Source organism: Pan paniscus, chromosome 1, assembly GCF_029289425.2.
Source record: "Pan paniscus chromosome 1, NHGRI_mPanPan1-v2.0_pri, whole genome shotgun sequence".
NCBI lineage: Eukaryota > Metazoa > Chordata > Mammalia > Primates > Hominidae > Pan > Pan paniscus.
In genome coordinates, this window is record NC_073249.2 from 69746914 (window position 1) to 69762274 (window position 15361).

Genomic DNA, 15361 nt, shown 5'->3' on the forward strand with positions numbered 1-15361 from the left:
AAACAGAGAGCCAAATCATGAGTGAACTCCCATTCACAATTGCTTCAAAGAGAATAAAATACCTAGGAATCCAACTTACAAGGGATGTGAAGCACCTCTTCAAGGAGAACTACAAACCACTGCTCAAGGAAATAAAAGAGGATACAAACAAATGGAAGAACATTCCTTGCTCATGGGTAGGAAGAATCAATATCGTGAAAATGGCCATACTGCCCAAGGTAATTTACAGATTCAATGCCATCCCCATCAAGCTACCAATGACTTTCTTCACAGAATTGGAAAAAACTACTTCAAAGTTCATATGGAACCAAAAGAGAGCCCGCATCGCCAAGTCAATCCTAAGCCAAAAGAACAAAGCTGGAGGCATCACACTACCTGACTTCAAACTATACTACAAGGCTACAGTAACCAAAACAGCATGGTACTGGTACCAAAACAGAAATATAGATCAATGGAACAGAACAGAGCCCTCAGAAATAACGCCGCTTACCTACAACTATCTGATCTTTGACAAACCTGAGAAAAACAAGCAATGGGGAAAGGATTCCCTATTTAATAAATGGTGCTGGGAAAACTGGCTAGCCATATGTAGAAAGCTGAAACTGGATCCCTTCCTTACACCTTATACAAAAATCAATTCAAGATGGATTAAAGATTTAAACGTTAGACCTAAAACCATAAAAACCCTAGAAGAAAACCTAGGCATTACCATTCAGGACATAGGCGTGGGCAAGGACTTCATGTCCAAAACACCAAAAGCAATGGCAACAAAAGACAAAATTGACAAATGGGATCTAATTAAACTAAAGAGCTTCTGCACAGCAAAAGAAACTACCATCAGAGCGAATAGGCAACCTACAACATGGGAGAAAATTTTCGCAACCTACTCATCTGACAAAGGGCTAATATCCAGAATCTACAGTGAACTCAAACAAATTTACAAGAAAAAAACAAACAACCCCATCAAAAAGTGGGCGAAGGACATGAACAGGCACTTCTCAAAAGAAGACATTTATGCAGCCAAAAAACACATGAAAAAATGCTCATCATCACTGGCCATCAGAGAAATGCAAATCAAAACCACTATGAGATATCATCTCACCCCAGTTAGAATGGCAATCATTAAAAAGTCAGGAAACAACAGGTGCTGGAGAGGATGTGGAGAAATAGGAACACTTTTACACTGTTGGTGGGACTGTAAACTAGTTCAACCATTGTGGAAGTCAGTGTGGCGATTCCTCAGGGATCTAGAACTAGAAATACCATTTGACCCAGCCATCCCATTACTGGGTATATACCCAAATGACTATAAATCATGCTGCTATAAAGACACATGCACATGTATGTTTATTGCGGCATTATTCACAATAGCAAAGACTTGGAACCAACCCAAATGTCCAACAATGATAGACTGGATTAAGAAAATGTGGCACATATACACCATGGAATACTATGCAGCCATAAAAAATGATGAGTTCATGTCCTTTGTAGGGACATGGATGAAATTGGAAACCATCATTCTCAGTAAACTATCGCAAGAACAAAAAACCAAACACCGCATATTCTCACTCATAGGTGGGAATTGAACAATGAGATCACATGGACACAGGAAGGGGAATATCATACTCTGGGGACTGTGGTGGGGAGGGGGGAGGGGGGAGGGATAGCATTGGGAGATATACCTAATGCTAGATGACGAGTTAGTGGGTGCAGCGCACCAGCATGGCACATGTATACATATGTAACTAACCTGCACAATGTGCACATGTACCCTAAAACTTAAAGTATAATAAAAAATAAATAAAATAATAAAATAAAAAAAAAAAAAAAAAAAAAGAATATAGGCTATTACAAATGCAAAGTGTGAGGCTATTGGGGCCTAAACTAAGCTGGTAGTAATAGGAATACAAGGGAAGTTATAATATAAAAGATATTGATGAATAAAAAATCCAAGAGCTTTAAATTCAAGTATTTAGAATGCCAATTTTATAGCAGGTGATATGTTGATGGTAGAGAAACAGGAGACAAAAATGAATATACTTAATCCAGTTAATCCTGAGCTGGGCATGGTAGCTCACACCTGTAATCCTAGCTACTTGGGAGGCTGAGGCAGAAGAATCAATCACTTGAGGCCAGAAGTTCAAGACCAGCCTGGGCAACATAGCAAGCTCCTCATCTCCAAAAAAATAAAAAACAAAATAAAAATTAGCCAGGCGTGGTGGTGCATGCCTATAGTCACAGCTACTTAGGAGGCTGAGGTGGGAGGATCACTTGAGTCCAAGAGGTTGAGGCTGCAGTAAGCTATGATCGTGCCACTGCACTCTAGCCTGTGTGAAAAAGCAAGACCCTGTCTCCAAATTAAAAACAAATAAAAAGGCTTAATCCTTACACTTTAAGATCTCAAGATCTAGCAGGGATGACAAACAGCTAAAATAAGACATCACAAATACTAAAACAAAGATTTAAAAAGTTCAGTGGGGTATAGATGAAGCAGCAATTAACTCTGCTAGCCAAGGAAAGTGTTTGTTAAGCTGGACCTTCAGTTTTCAAGGTGAGATATGAAACCTGGAGTTTTCCAGGTAGTTAACACAATATGCTATAAAGAGTAAGGAAAAGAAATGCCAAATTTTAAGCAAAAAGTAACATGCTTTTAAACATAAAGTTATGCTAAAACTATTAACGGGAATGGGGGAGCTCAGAAGCTGGGTAGCAAGAAAGTGGACACAATAAGTTAGACATCAGGAGTCAAAGAAGTTGGATATTAAAAGAAAAGTGAGAAACTGGTACAAGGTAGTATGGTCTAACACTAGATTTGTTTGTGTTTGGTTTGCTTTTAATATTGGATAACTTGTTTAGAATTAGAAGGAAATTCAGAGAAAGACAAAAATTGAAGACATTAATATAGCAGGGTATGTCTGACAACAATAGGACTGAGATGAACTAGAGAGTATCACCCATCTAAAAGCATTCAATCCTCTCCAGAGACGACACTTAGAAAAATAAGTAAATAAATAAAAGCATTTAAATTCAAAACAAAAATGTTAAGTTTATTTATACTTAAAGTTTGAAATGTATTTAGAACCTTAAGCAAATCATATGAAACATTTCACTTTTGGGGAGTAGTATGTAGAGTAGTTAAAGCACAGGCTTCTAGAGTCACACTGGCTAAATTAAAACCTATCTCTATCATTAATGTTTTGACCTTTGAGAAAGCTCTCTAGGCCTCAATTACCTCTTCTGTAAAACAGGAATAACAACAGTACCTAACTCAAGGAATTACAAGGATTAAGTAAAATAATATATGCAAAGTACTTAGATCATTGCCTGGAACCTAAGAAACATTAATAAATGTTAGCTATTTTTATTGACAGTATTATTCTAGGGACAATGGGGTAAAAAAAGGACCATATGGGCCAGGCTCGGTGGCTCATGCCTGTAATCCCAGCACTTTGGGAGGCTGAGGTGGGTGGATCACTTGAGGTCAGGAGTTTAAGACCAGCCTGGCCAAGATGGTGAAACAAAGTCTCTACTAAAAATACAAAAATTAGCCAGGTGGTAGTGGCACATGCCTGTAATCCCAGCTACGTGGGAAGTTGAGGCAAGAGAATAGCTTGAGTCTGGGAGGCGGAGGTTGCAGTGAACCAAGACTGTGCCACTGCACTCCAATCTGGGCAAGAGAGTGAAACCCTGTCTCCAAAAAAATAAAAAATAAAAAAATAACCCAAAATTGGATAGTGATTTTGATTTCTATTTATGTGTTCTCAAAGAGTTTCAAAATCTTTCCCTTTCCAAAATGGTTATTATTACAAAGTATAATTTATAACCACATAACCTAAACATCACCTTTACTTCCAAACTCACAGTTTTTTTGTTTACTTTATTGCAAACAATATATTACAGCAAAAAAGTATTTTAAGGTAAAATAGTCTGTTGACTATCTGAAATCAAATCAGATCCCTTCCTAGTCCTTATTAATGTGTCCACAAGCATATCCAAAGGTAGCTCTTGAACGTACAATGGCTAAATTGTTCTTACACATAAGAAATTTTAAATAGCAGTAGACACAAAAACCCGTTTGAAAATTATTAACCAAAAACACTTTAAAATTTCACCATCATTCATTCATCCAACACACTTTTATTGTGTGTTTAGTTCACAGAAGGCAAGAGTGCTTCCAACTGTAAAAGAAACTGACATTTACATTAAAAGGTAAAATTTGAACAATTAGCCTAGGGTATACAGTAAGTACAGATGTGCACTATGCCTAAATTTCAGAAGATATGAACCAATTTGTAAATAAACCTCTCTGCCCTCTTGTTCACAAAGGTCAACAAAATTCTCTGAACATAGACCACTCCACTAAATTTCATGAAAAGAATCTTAATCATCTTTCATTCTTCCCTTTTTACCTTGCAAGAGGCTGTGGAGGTTCTGAGAGAGACATGTCACTACTGGAAGATGCACTTGGGGGACGTTCCTGTACTTTGTTTTCTTTGTCAGATTCTCCAGATGGCTGATACCCTGGTTTGGCCTAGGAGAAAAGGACATCAAATTTATATGAGTTCTGTCACAAAGATATATTCAGGTAGCACCTAAGTTAAACATTAAGTCACCTCAGCTCTACAAAGATCATAAAATGTAGTGGGTTTTTTTTGTCAAATAAAACCAATTAAAATTTATTTTGTCTTAAAAACAAACATTACTAATAGCAAAACACCATCTAAAATCCAACGGGGAGCCAGGCACTTTGAGAGGCCGAAGTGGGAGGATCACTTGAGTCTAGGTGTTCAAGACCAGTGTGGGCAACACAGTGCGACCCTGTCTCTACAAAAAATAAACAATTTCCGGCCAGGCGCGGTGGCTCACGCCTGTAATCCCAGCACTTTGGGAGGCCGAGGCGGGCGGATCAGGAGGTCAGGAGATCGAGACCATCCTGGCTAACACAGTAAAACCCCGTCTCTAATAAAAATACAAAAAATTAGCCGGGCGAGGTAGCGGGCGCCTGTAGTCCCAGCTACTCAGGAGGCTGAGGTAGGAGAATGGCGTGAACCCCAGGGGGCGGAGCCTGCAGTGAGCCGAGATCGCGCCACTGCACTCCAGCCTGGGCAACAGGGAGACTCCGTCTCAAAAATAAATAAATAAATAAATAAATAAACAATTTCCTAGGCATGGTGGTGCACACCTCCTGCCTCCCCTTCCATCTCTACCTTTTTGCCTCTGCCACCCTTGAGACAGCAACACCAACTCTTCCTCTTCCTCCTCCTCTCAGCCTACTCAACATGAAGATGACGAGGATAAAGACCTTGATGACCCACTTCCACTTAATGAATAGTCAATATATTTTCTCTTCCTTATGATTTTCTTAATAATATTTTCTTTAGCATATTTCATTGCAAGAATACAGTGTATAATATAGACAACATATAAAATATGTGTTAATCAATATTATGTTATAAGGCTTCCAGTCAACAGCTGGCTATTAGTAGTTTAGTTTTTGGAGAATCAAAAGTTATATGTGGATTTTCAACTGCAAAGGGGTTGGCACCCCAACCCCCACATCGTTCAAAGGTCAACTGTACTTGTTCAGTACTACAATGAAAACTATGCAGGGATGTAACTAATAGCAATGATGAGAGGAAAATAAATCAGTAACAATCACTGTAGGAAATTCTTAATTCAGCTTTTATTTTCCATCACATTTATCACATTACTCCTCATATTTAATATATTTCATGAAGGCCATGATTATTATAAGTATTATCTGAGCATACTGGGAATGATGGGTAATTTTTAAATAGTATAGCAAATAAGCATTTCCTAACCATGAATGACTCTCCTTTGTATATGTCACTACTATTACCTGTGTTTCCTGCGTAACATGTTGATGAGATGGCTCTTCAAGCAAGGTCTTTTCTAGTAGCAATTTGGAGTAAGTTTCCTGTAGTCGCCTAGTTGCTGATGGCTCAGAAGGAGGGACATTTTTTACTTTAGTAAAGGCTTCCTTCTGCTTCCGGTAGAGCTCTTGTAATCGTTTGTTTTTCTGTTCTGTAGCCTCCTTTTGAGCCTTCTTCTCTTCATTTTGCTTTCTCTTCCTTTCCTCCTGCTGCCTAACAATGTACTGTCGTACCTCATCTGTGTCATAGTGGCGCCTTTTGGAAATAACAGGGGGATCTTCATTAGCTGTTATTTTGTCAGGTTTTCTTTTTACTGGGCTGTGACTCCTAGGAGCATGTACTGGTGCTGATGACTTCTGGTTCTGTAACTCTACAGTATCTTGCTTTGCAGTGTGAGCTGTAGAATCCAGCTGTAGGTCATCAAGAATGCCACGAATTTCAATAGGTAAAAAGTCCTTATTTAAGGCAGTATTTTCCTCCTGCTTATTATCTGGAAGAGATGAAGCTAGTTTCTTTATATTATTTTCAGACCGAGATTTACTTCTCGAACGTTCTGAGTTTCGTTGAAGATGTCTATGTAAAACGTCCAACCTGGGAACAGATTCTGCTCTTCCAATGTGACCCCCTGCAAAGTATGAACTGTTAGTGATATACCGAAATTCTATACTCATTCCTAAGATTTAACTGCATTAACAAGAAAATTAGAGAATTTCATTTTATCTTACTTAAACTCAAATTCAAATATCTTTCAGTCTTCTGAAGAAAATTATAAAAGGAAAGAAAAGCCTCCCTTTTTAGCAGTAAAAGAAGAATCTCAATCTTCTGAAAAACTATATTTCCTTGGTTTGTTTTTAAATACAGTTTGAAATATTTCTGGACAAAAAAGATAGCTCTTATGGTTGTTATGAATATTTAGCATTTCGATTTCTCTCTTATATACATATTTAGTGTTACTATTTCTCTCTCTCCACGACCCCTCAAAAGGCTGTTAAAAAAGTCAACAATCTTTTTAGTGGAAGGCATCCCAATGAGAAGCAAGGAAATGGAAATGCCTTAATAATCATAAAAAATATATTTTTAAAGCTTTGCAAAGACCAGACTGCATATGCCAAATAATAATGGCACTGAAAATATTAGTTTTCCTGAAAATTCTACAACACTGACCCATTTCATAATTACATGAAATGGCACCATGTTCAGGTAAGTTTATCAAAGGATTTCTGAAACTTTATATTTCCTGTTGATATAAGGAAAAGATCAGAATTAGTCTCTCATCTGATCACATTCACATTTTTAAACATCTGTATAACAAATGCTCAAATATTTTTAAAATTTTGTGTATTTTACTCTATTTCCAGAGAAAATGTGCAAAGTTTAGCAAGAAACATATGAAGAATATAATGATTCCTTTTACTAGAATGCTTCTTCTACAGAGCCAGGGATTTGGGTCTATTTTGCTTATTCTGAAGCCCTAGAGATTACAGCAGTGCCTGCTATGTAGTGGGCACTCAGTAACTATTTGTTGAATAAATGTTAAGCCTCTACAACTCTCCAGTGAAGGATGGAAAAACTTAAATATACAGAAAAAAAATCATTTTATCATCAAATTATCTGGTAACATGGCTTTAGACTGGGAATACACATGAGCGTATTTACAAGCTAGATAAAAGTGAAGAGGCCCAAATACAAAGTATTGTATATGTACATTGACTTCTATATGCCAAATTATAGTTGCAACTGCATCTTACTGAATCCATTCCAGAAATTCAAATTAAATTGAAACAAATTTGGCTGCTGAAAAGAAAAACTGGCATATGAGTATTTATATTTCACATCCCAAAATTACTGTTCATGAAAAAAGTAGTTATTTGAAATAGCACTCACTCAAGAAACTTTGATAGGAGAAAAACAGTGGACTTGAGGGTCAAACTAAACAGTTCTGCCACCAAATCTGACACCCACTGACTACATAACCCTTGGGAAAAATCACTTCTCTTTCAGAGCCTGTTTCCTAATCTGTCAAATAAAAAAAATCCAACCTTGTGAATGTTTGTCCGTGTTTGCTTGAATATGTTGGGATGAACCAGGTTGGACTTGATTCTCTCTAAGGTCCCTAAAAGTCTAATATGATTTCATTACAATAATGCTTTCATATTCACAATGACAGCTAAATGTAATTAACACAACATAAACAAAATTTTTCATAAAGATGAACATAACACCTATATGCAGATATTATCCATAACCAAGCCCAATAGAACATTTTTTTCTTTTTTGAGCTACATTCAAAATTATAAAGCAAAGTCCTAACACATTCTTAAGAGTACTTTTTCCTTCTCTAAGTACTTAATAGCAATTTTTAATTGTTTTCTCAACTATTTTAATTATAGCTACTTACCAGATTTAGCAGTTCTTTCTCTTCCACCTCTGTCACTTGATGCTGTTCTTTGCTCTTTTGGCTCCATTCTGGGAGCAGGTCCCAGAATCTTCTTTACTAATTTTTGTCCATCTCGCCAAGAAGATGTACTTATAAGATGACTACTACCTAAAAAAATACATGGCACTGAAATTAAAACTTAAATTTTAATTGTAAGAAGTGTATCTACTCAACCATACAGGTTTTATTATTAATCTTATGTTCATCTGTCAAGGTCAAAAGATTTACAATATAATGATATTTTTAAACCCTAACCTCCCCAGGTCATTTAACCATTTGTTTATATCTTGTTTACCCACACATCTGAAATAAATGTAAAATGCTTTGAAAGTTAAGTACCAAATAATGATTCCTAAACCTCAAGAACTAAGGCACAAACCAGCCTGGCCAACATGGCAAAACCCTGTCTGTACTAAAAATACAAAAAATTAGCCAGGTGTGTGGAGGGTGCCTATAATCCCAGCTACTAAGGAGGCTGAGACACAAGAATCGCTTGAACCCAGGAAGCAGAGGTTCCAGTGAGCTGAGATCGCACCCCACTGCACTCCAGCCTGGTGACAGAGCAAGACTCCATCTCAAAAAAAGAACTAAGGTAGCAAATTTGACAAAACAAAAATATGTCTTAACATACAACAAGTGTTTGGTTTACCAATATCTAGCACAGTACATGGCACATGATAAAATAATATGTTTGCTTTAAAAAAATGACTTAATCAAAGAACATGTAAAAAATTTGGAGGAAACATATAACAAAGAGTTAACAATGATTACTTTTGAAGGGGACGGTATTACAGGGACTTTCACATTATATTTTACAGATATGTACCAAAAGTACACACTACTTTTCTATGTACAAAACAGTAACATTTAAAAAGTATAATCATTTTAAATGGCCCTCATCATAAAAATTCAAAAAAATAAGTGTTTCAATAAATACAGCTGTTTACCAGAAGAAAAAAAGATTTTCATCCACTAGCTTCAGAATGTAAGAAATTAAAAATTAAGCAATCATCTCAAAATAGACAGTGACTTAAAAAGAAATGAAAAAAAAGACTGTTTACAAAATAGAAACTACAAAAAATAAACATAGAATAAAAGTGTTTAAATGCAAAGTAATATAAGAAACAGAGGTCGGGCATGGTGGCTCATGCCTATAATCCCAGCACTTTGAGAGGCTGAGGCAGGAGGAATGCTTGGGGTCAGGAGTTTGAATCCAGCTTGGGAAACATAGCAGGACCCTGTTTCTACAAAGAATTAAGATTTAAAAAAATTAGCTGGGTACAGTGATGCGTGCCTGTAGTCCCAGCTACCCAGGAGGCTGAGGTGGGAGGATCACTTGAACCCAGGAGTTCAAGGATGCAGTCAGCTATGATCATGCCACTGTGCTCCAGCCTGGGACACTGAGTGAGATCCTGTCTCAGAAAAAAAAAAGAAAGAAAGAAAGAAAAGAAAGGAGGGAAGAAACAGAATGACAATGAAAATAATGTAGTAGCACTTCAAGCCTAATTAAATTATTGTAACAGTTTTACATTAATAGTCAATGCTGGTAAAATTATAATAAAATCATTCTGCCTACACATTACTTGCTGAAATATAAGTGGGTATAGTTTCTTTAAAAAAAAAAAAAAAAAGCAAACATGGGATTATGTGTCAGGGACCCCAACAGTATTCATGCCCCTTGATCAATGATCCAACAAACAGAAATTTATACAATATAAATAATCTAAAAGAAACAAAAAAATAGATGAAAATGTTGACTGTATCATTTTTATAGTATCGGAAGTAACTAAATACTGAAGAATGGTGAATAGTTACTATTTCTACTAGAATATTGTGTGGCCATTACAAATGGCAATTTTCATAAGAAACAACAGAAATGTTCCTGTGAAAAGATGCAAAAACCAATGAAATTTTACATATACAAAAAAATTTAAGTAAACAGTGATTACCATAACCTACTATTACAATTTTAAAATGAATGTAAGGAAACATACAAAGTAATACTAGTTCTTTATTTAAGTCTGGATACTGGTTTTATCTGTTTTCTATTTTCCCAGCTTTCTGTGATGCTATTTTATTGTATTTATAATAAAAGACTTTCCATTTAGAGTTTCTTTAAAAAGGGCTTTAATTTATAAGTTTAAACGGAAGTATCATTTTAATAAAAACATCAATTATAAAAAGGTGAGTTTTAATGTGTGCTGTTTACTTTAGAAATGTTTTTGCACCTTGTTATTAACCTTATACAGTTGACCTAAAATATTTAAAGGATTTTACGTATACTGCTCAATCTATTTATAAGAAACTTGATGTTCTTATGTAAAATGAGAGAACAGGTTTCTCTTCAATTTCAGCCTGATTTTCTGAATCAAAAGCAACCATGAATACACTGGATAGTTATTTATACATGTTGGCATCTGAATATGCTGAGTGGTTATTTCTAAATTCTAACTTTCTGGAACAGTTACACACGGTCATTGGTTTAAAAAAAAGGAATTTCACTACATAAACTATTAATACAGCTTTAGCATATTTAATGACTCTCTATCTAGCTCACTGCCACAGTGCATACATGAGAATTAGCCTACCACAAAACTGGATAAATACAATCCAAGATCAGTGTTCATAAGTTTTAGGGGTCCCTGTGCTTCATTTCAAACTATGCTTCTGACAACAGTATTACATAACGCCACATGAAACACAATACTTTTTAAAAATGTAATTATTGCCTGGGTGAGTGGCTCACGCCTATAATCCCAAAACTTTGGGAGGCTAAGGCAGGCGGATCGCTTGAGGCCAGGAGTTCAAGACCATCCTGGCCAACATGGCAAAACCCCATTTCTACTAAAAATACAAAAATTAGCTGGGCGTGGTGGCACATGCCTGTAATCCCAGCTACTCAGGAGGCTGAGGCATAAGAATCACTTGAATCCAGGAGGCGGAGATTATAGTGAGCCAAGATTGTGCCACTGTACACCAGTGACAGAGCAAGACTCTGTCTCAAAAAATAAAGTAAAATAAAATGTAATTGTTAATGCTCAGATAACTCATGTTTTTGTAACATTTTATTTTTTTATCTGTATATAGCAAGTGTCACTCTATTATGACATCTAAAGTTAACAATGGGTGTCACAAAATGTGTTATCTGCCATTCTACTGATTAGTGTATGACTAGAAAAACAGATGCCTGATCAAAAACCAGTACCCCATCAGTTTTGCCCTGGTGGTCTCATAACATCTTGTGACCTCTTACCGCAGCACTAATCATACTTTATTGTAATGACATATCTACTATTTCCTGACAAGACTATAAGCTCCATGAAGGCAGGGGCTAGATGCATCTTGCTTACCAATGTATTGTCTAAGTTTAGTACAGCACAGTACCTCACATACAGCAAATGTTCAAAATATTAATATTTGTATAATGAATGAATGAATTTAGAATGTCTCCAAATTGAAAGTGACAGGTTCCCAACTTTCTCCATTCTCTTGGCCCAAATTACTTACTGAGAAGAATATGACATTCTAAATAGCCATTTTCAATATAGCCAGAAATAACCATTACTATTATCAGTGGAGTCATAGCTAACAGTTGAGTCCTTATCATGTGCCAGGCATTATAATGAGTGCTTTGGGGTATTAACTCCTAGTTCTCACAACAACCCTGTGGGATAAATACTACTGCTTTCCCATTTTACATATGAGAAAACCAAGGCACACTAAAATTAGCTCATTTACCAAAGGAACAAAGCTAGTTATAAATTTGGGCAATCTGGATGAGGGCCAAAATGTTATGGAACTAGAGAATTATCTTTTTTCCATTCTTGATCTATTCAGAGTTCCACCTGACTAATACTGGTTGGAACGCCATAGTTCTGATGTGCAACATTTATTCTCTTTTGAGAATAAGTGAAAGGATTCGGTGACAATCAGAAACAATCCCCTTGTATAGAAAAGTTCACAACATAAAAATTACCTTTAATCTGGTTAACTTATATTAAAAATCATCACAGAAAAAAATTGGAGAGAAGACAGATGTGTTCAGTATGTTGATGAACATATATGGTGAACAAATGGTTTCGTGGAAGTATAAAATTTTGAAAATGTATCAAACTATACATTCTAAATATGTGCAGTTTATGTCAATTACCCCTTAACACACACACACACACACACACACACACACGATACATAAAATGTATTAATTTTTTATATGTGCCAAACAATGAGAACTTTTGGTAACAGTAATATTTAACTTCAAGATGGATTAAAGACTTAAACGTAAGACCTAAAACCATAAAAACCCTAGAAGAAAACCTAGGCAATACCATTCAGGACATAGGCATGGACAAAGGCTTCATGACTAAAACACCAAAAGCATTGGCAACAAAAGCCAAATTTGACAAATAGGATCTAATTAAACTGAAGAGCTTCTGTACAGCAAAAGAAACTATCACCAAAGTGAACAGGCAACCTACAGAATGGGAGAAAAATTTTGCAATCTATCCATCTGACAAAGGGCTAACATCCAGAATCTACAAGGAACTTAAACAAATTTACAAGAAACAAACAACCTCATCAAAAAGTGGGCAAAGTATATGAACAGACACTTCTCAAAAGAACACATATATGCGGCCAACAAACATGAAAAAAAACTCATCATCACTGGTCATTAGAGAAATGCAAATCAAAACCACAAAGAGATACCATCTCATGCCAGTTAGAATGGTGATCATTAAAAAGTCAGGAAACAACAGATGCTGGAGAGAGTGTGGAGAAACAGGAACATCTTTACACTGTTGGTGGGAGTATAAATTAGTTCAACCATTGTGGAAGACAGTGTGGCAATTCCTCAAGAATCTAGAACCAGAAATACCATTTGACTCAGGAATCCCATTATTGGGTATATACCCAAAGGATTGTAAATCATTCTACTATAAAGACACATGCACACATATGTTTATTGCAGCACCATTCACAATAGCAAAGACTTGGAACCACCCAAATGCCCATCAATGATTGACTGGATTAAGAAAATGTGACACATATATAGCATGGAATACTATGCAGCCATAAAAAAGGATGAGTTCATGTCCTTTGCAGGGAAATGGATGAAGCTGGAAACCATCATTCTCTCAGCAAACTAACACAGGAACAGAAAACCAAACACTGCATGTTCTCACTCATAAGTGGGAGTTGAACAATGAGAACACATGGACACAGGAAGGGGAACATCACACATCAGGGCTTGTTGGGGGTTGGGGGTAGGAGAGGGATAGCATTAGGAAAAATACCTAATGTAGATGACAGGTTAATGGGTACAGCAAACCACCATGGCACATGTATACCCTGTGTATCAAACCTGCACGTTCTGCACATGTATCCCAAAATTTAAAGTATAATGAAAACATTAATTAAAAACAAAAAAAAAGGATGGACATGTTGAGAAAACTAACCTGTTCTGCATTCTGTACTTGATAACTGTGCTACTTTTTGGACTTTTCGTACTGGCTTGACTACTTTCTTCTCTTTACTTTTTTCAGCAGGTTTCTCCTTTATAGAAATATCATCTGAAAAGCAGAAATATTTACAGCAAATATAACAATGATTTTCACTCCCTCACTTATCCTCCGCCCATAGGAAAAATCTGTATAAAGTATATGCTGCAGGTAGGGAGAAAGAAACCTACACTGAGGCTATTTCTATGGCCCACATAATACCAACATCAACTCCTTTTATGGAAAAAAGGAGTTGGAAAATATATGAAGATTACCACCACTCCACTATTGGGTTCCAATCCTTTGTTATTTATTTATTCTTCTAAGAAACTCTTGAGAAATTTACTTAGTTTCACAAATGCTTTCCAAGTCAGGATCATTGCATTTTATAGAATCTCAGAGGTGAGCACTCTCACAGATTCCTATTTCATTTAGAAATTTCTATATAAAAACTTTACGAAATACTCAATATAATATTCTTAAATTAAGGCCTCTTTATGATGATGCTAGTGAAACATGTCAAGGTATTTTATATACACATTATTACTAATTTTTTAAAAATCCAACTTGCAGAAATAAACTGATTACACATGTTAAGCTTAAAAAATTAACCTCAATTACGGATCTGAATGAATGTACTTTAAAATATGTGTAGAGTTCTGCATTCTGGGTAGAGTGGAAATAAGTATAACTAAAGGCCTTAAAGCAGGACCATACCTAGTATCTAAAAAGAAACCCAGCAAGCAGGTCAGTGTGAGTGGACTGAAAAAAGAGAAGATTAGTAGGAACTAGGGTCAGAGACATATAACTAAGGGCCAGATCATGCAGGGCCATCTAGGCCACTGTAAGAATTTCAGGTTTTACTCAAGAATGAGATGGAAGGTTTTGAGAGATTATGAACAAAGGAGCAAAATTAATCTAAATTAATTTTTAGCAAGTTATGACAATAGACTCATTAGAAGAAGAGCAGATAGAGGGAGACCAGTGAGGAGACTACCAGAATAATCCAGATAGGAAACTGATGGTGGCCTCGATCTAGGTGGTGGTAATGGAAGTGGTGAAAGTGATTATATTCTAAGTATATTTCAGACAATATTACATACAAAATATGAGGCGGGGGTGTGATACTCAAGAATGACAAGATTTGGGGGCCTGAACAATTAGAGGGATAGAATTAAATGACATGGAGACACTACCAGAGTAGCAGGTTTAAGGGGTATATCATGACCACATTTATTTAGTTAGTTCCATTTTGGATATATTAAGGTTGAGAAATCTATTATACATCCAAAGGGAGACATGGAAGTAGCAGCTGGATACAAGTGAGTTCAGAGGGGAAGTGTGGGCTAAAGACATTACTTTGGGAATCACTAGCAACAGGGAACATTTAAAGCCCTGAGACTAGACAAATTTGTCCTGTGTGCAGATAGATAAGTTGTAAAAAAAAGAAAGAAAAATAGAGTGAGTAGAGGGAGGGGGATTGGAGAGAGAGAAAATGAAAGAAAGGGAAGAAAAGGAAGGGGAGAAGGTTA

At 36.1% G+C, this 15361-nt stretch overlaps 1 protein-coding gene across 6 annotated transcripts in view; it reads right to left on the bottom strand.

Annotated features, from left to right (window-relative positions):
• CEP350 (centrosomal protein 350) overlaps nucleotides 1-15361 on the bottom strand; it is a 165773-nt gene that overhangs the window by 100177 nt on the left and 50235 nt on the right. For all 6 annotated transcript variants that reach the window (XM_034941709.3, XM_055110972.2, XM_055110960.2 and 3 more), the window contains exons 8-11: nucleotides 13788-13901; nucleotides 8293-8439; nucleotides 5861-6519; nucleotides 4410-4531 (exon numbers count right to left, since the gene is read on the bottom strand). In XM_034941709.3, coding sequence (XP_034797600.2) covers nucleotides 4410-4531; nucleotides 5861-6519; nucleotides 8293-8439; nucleotides 13788-13901 — 1042 coding nt within the window. The remainder of the gene's footprint in view (nucleotides 1-4409; nucleotides 4532-5860; nucleotides 6520-8292; nucleotides 8440-13787; nucleotides 13902-15361) is intronic.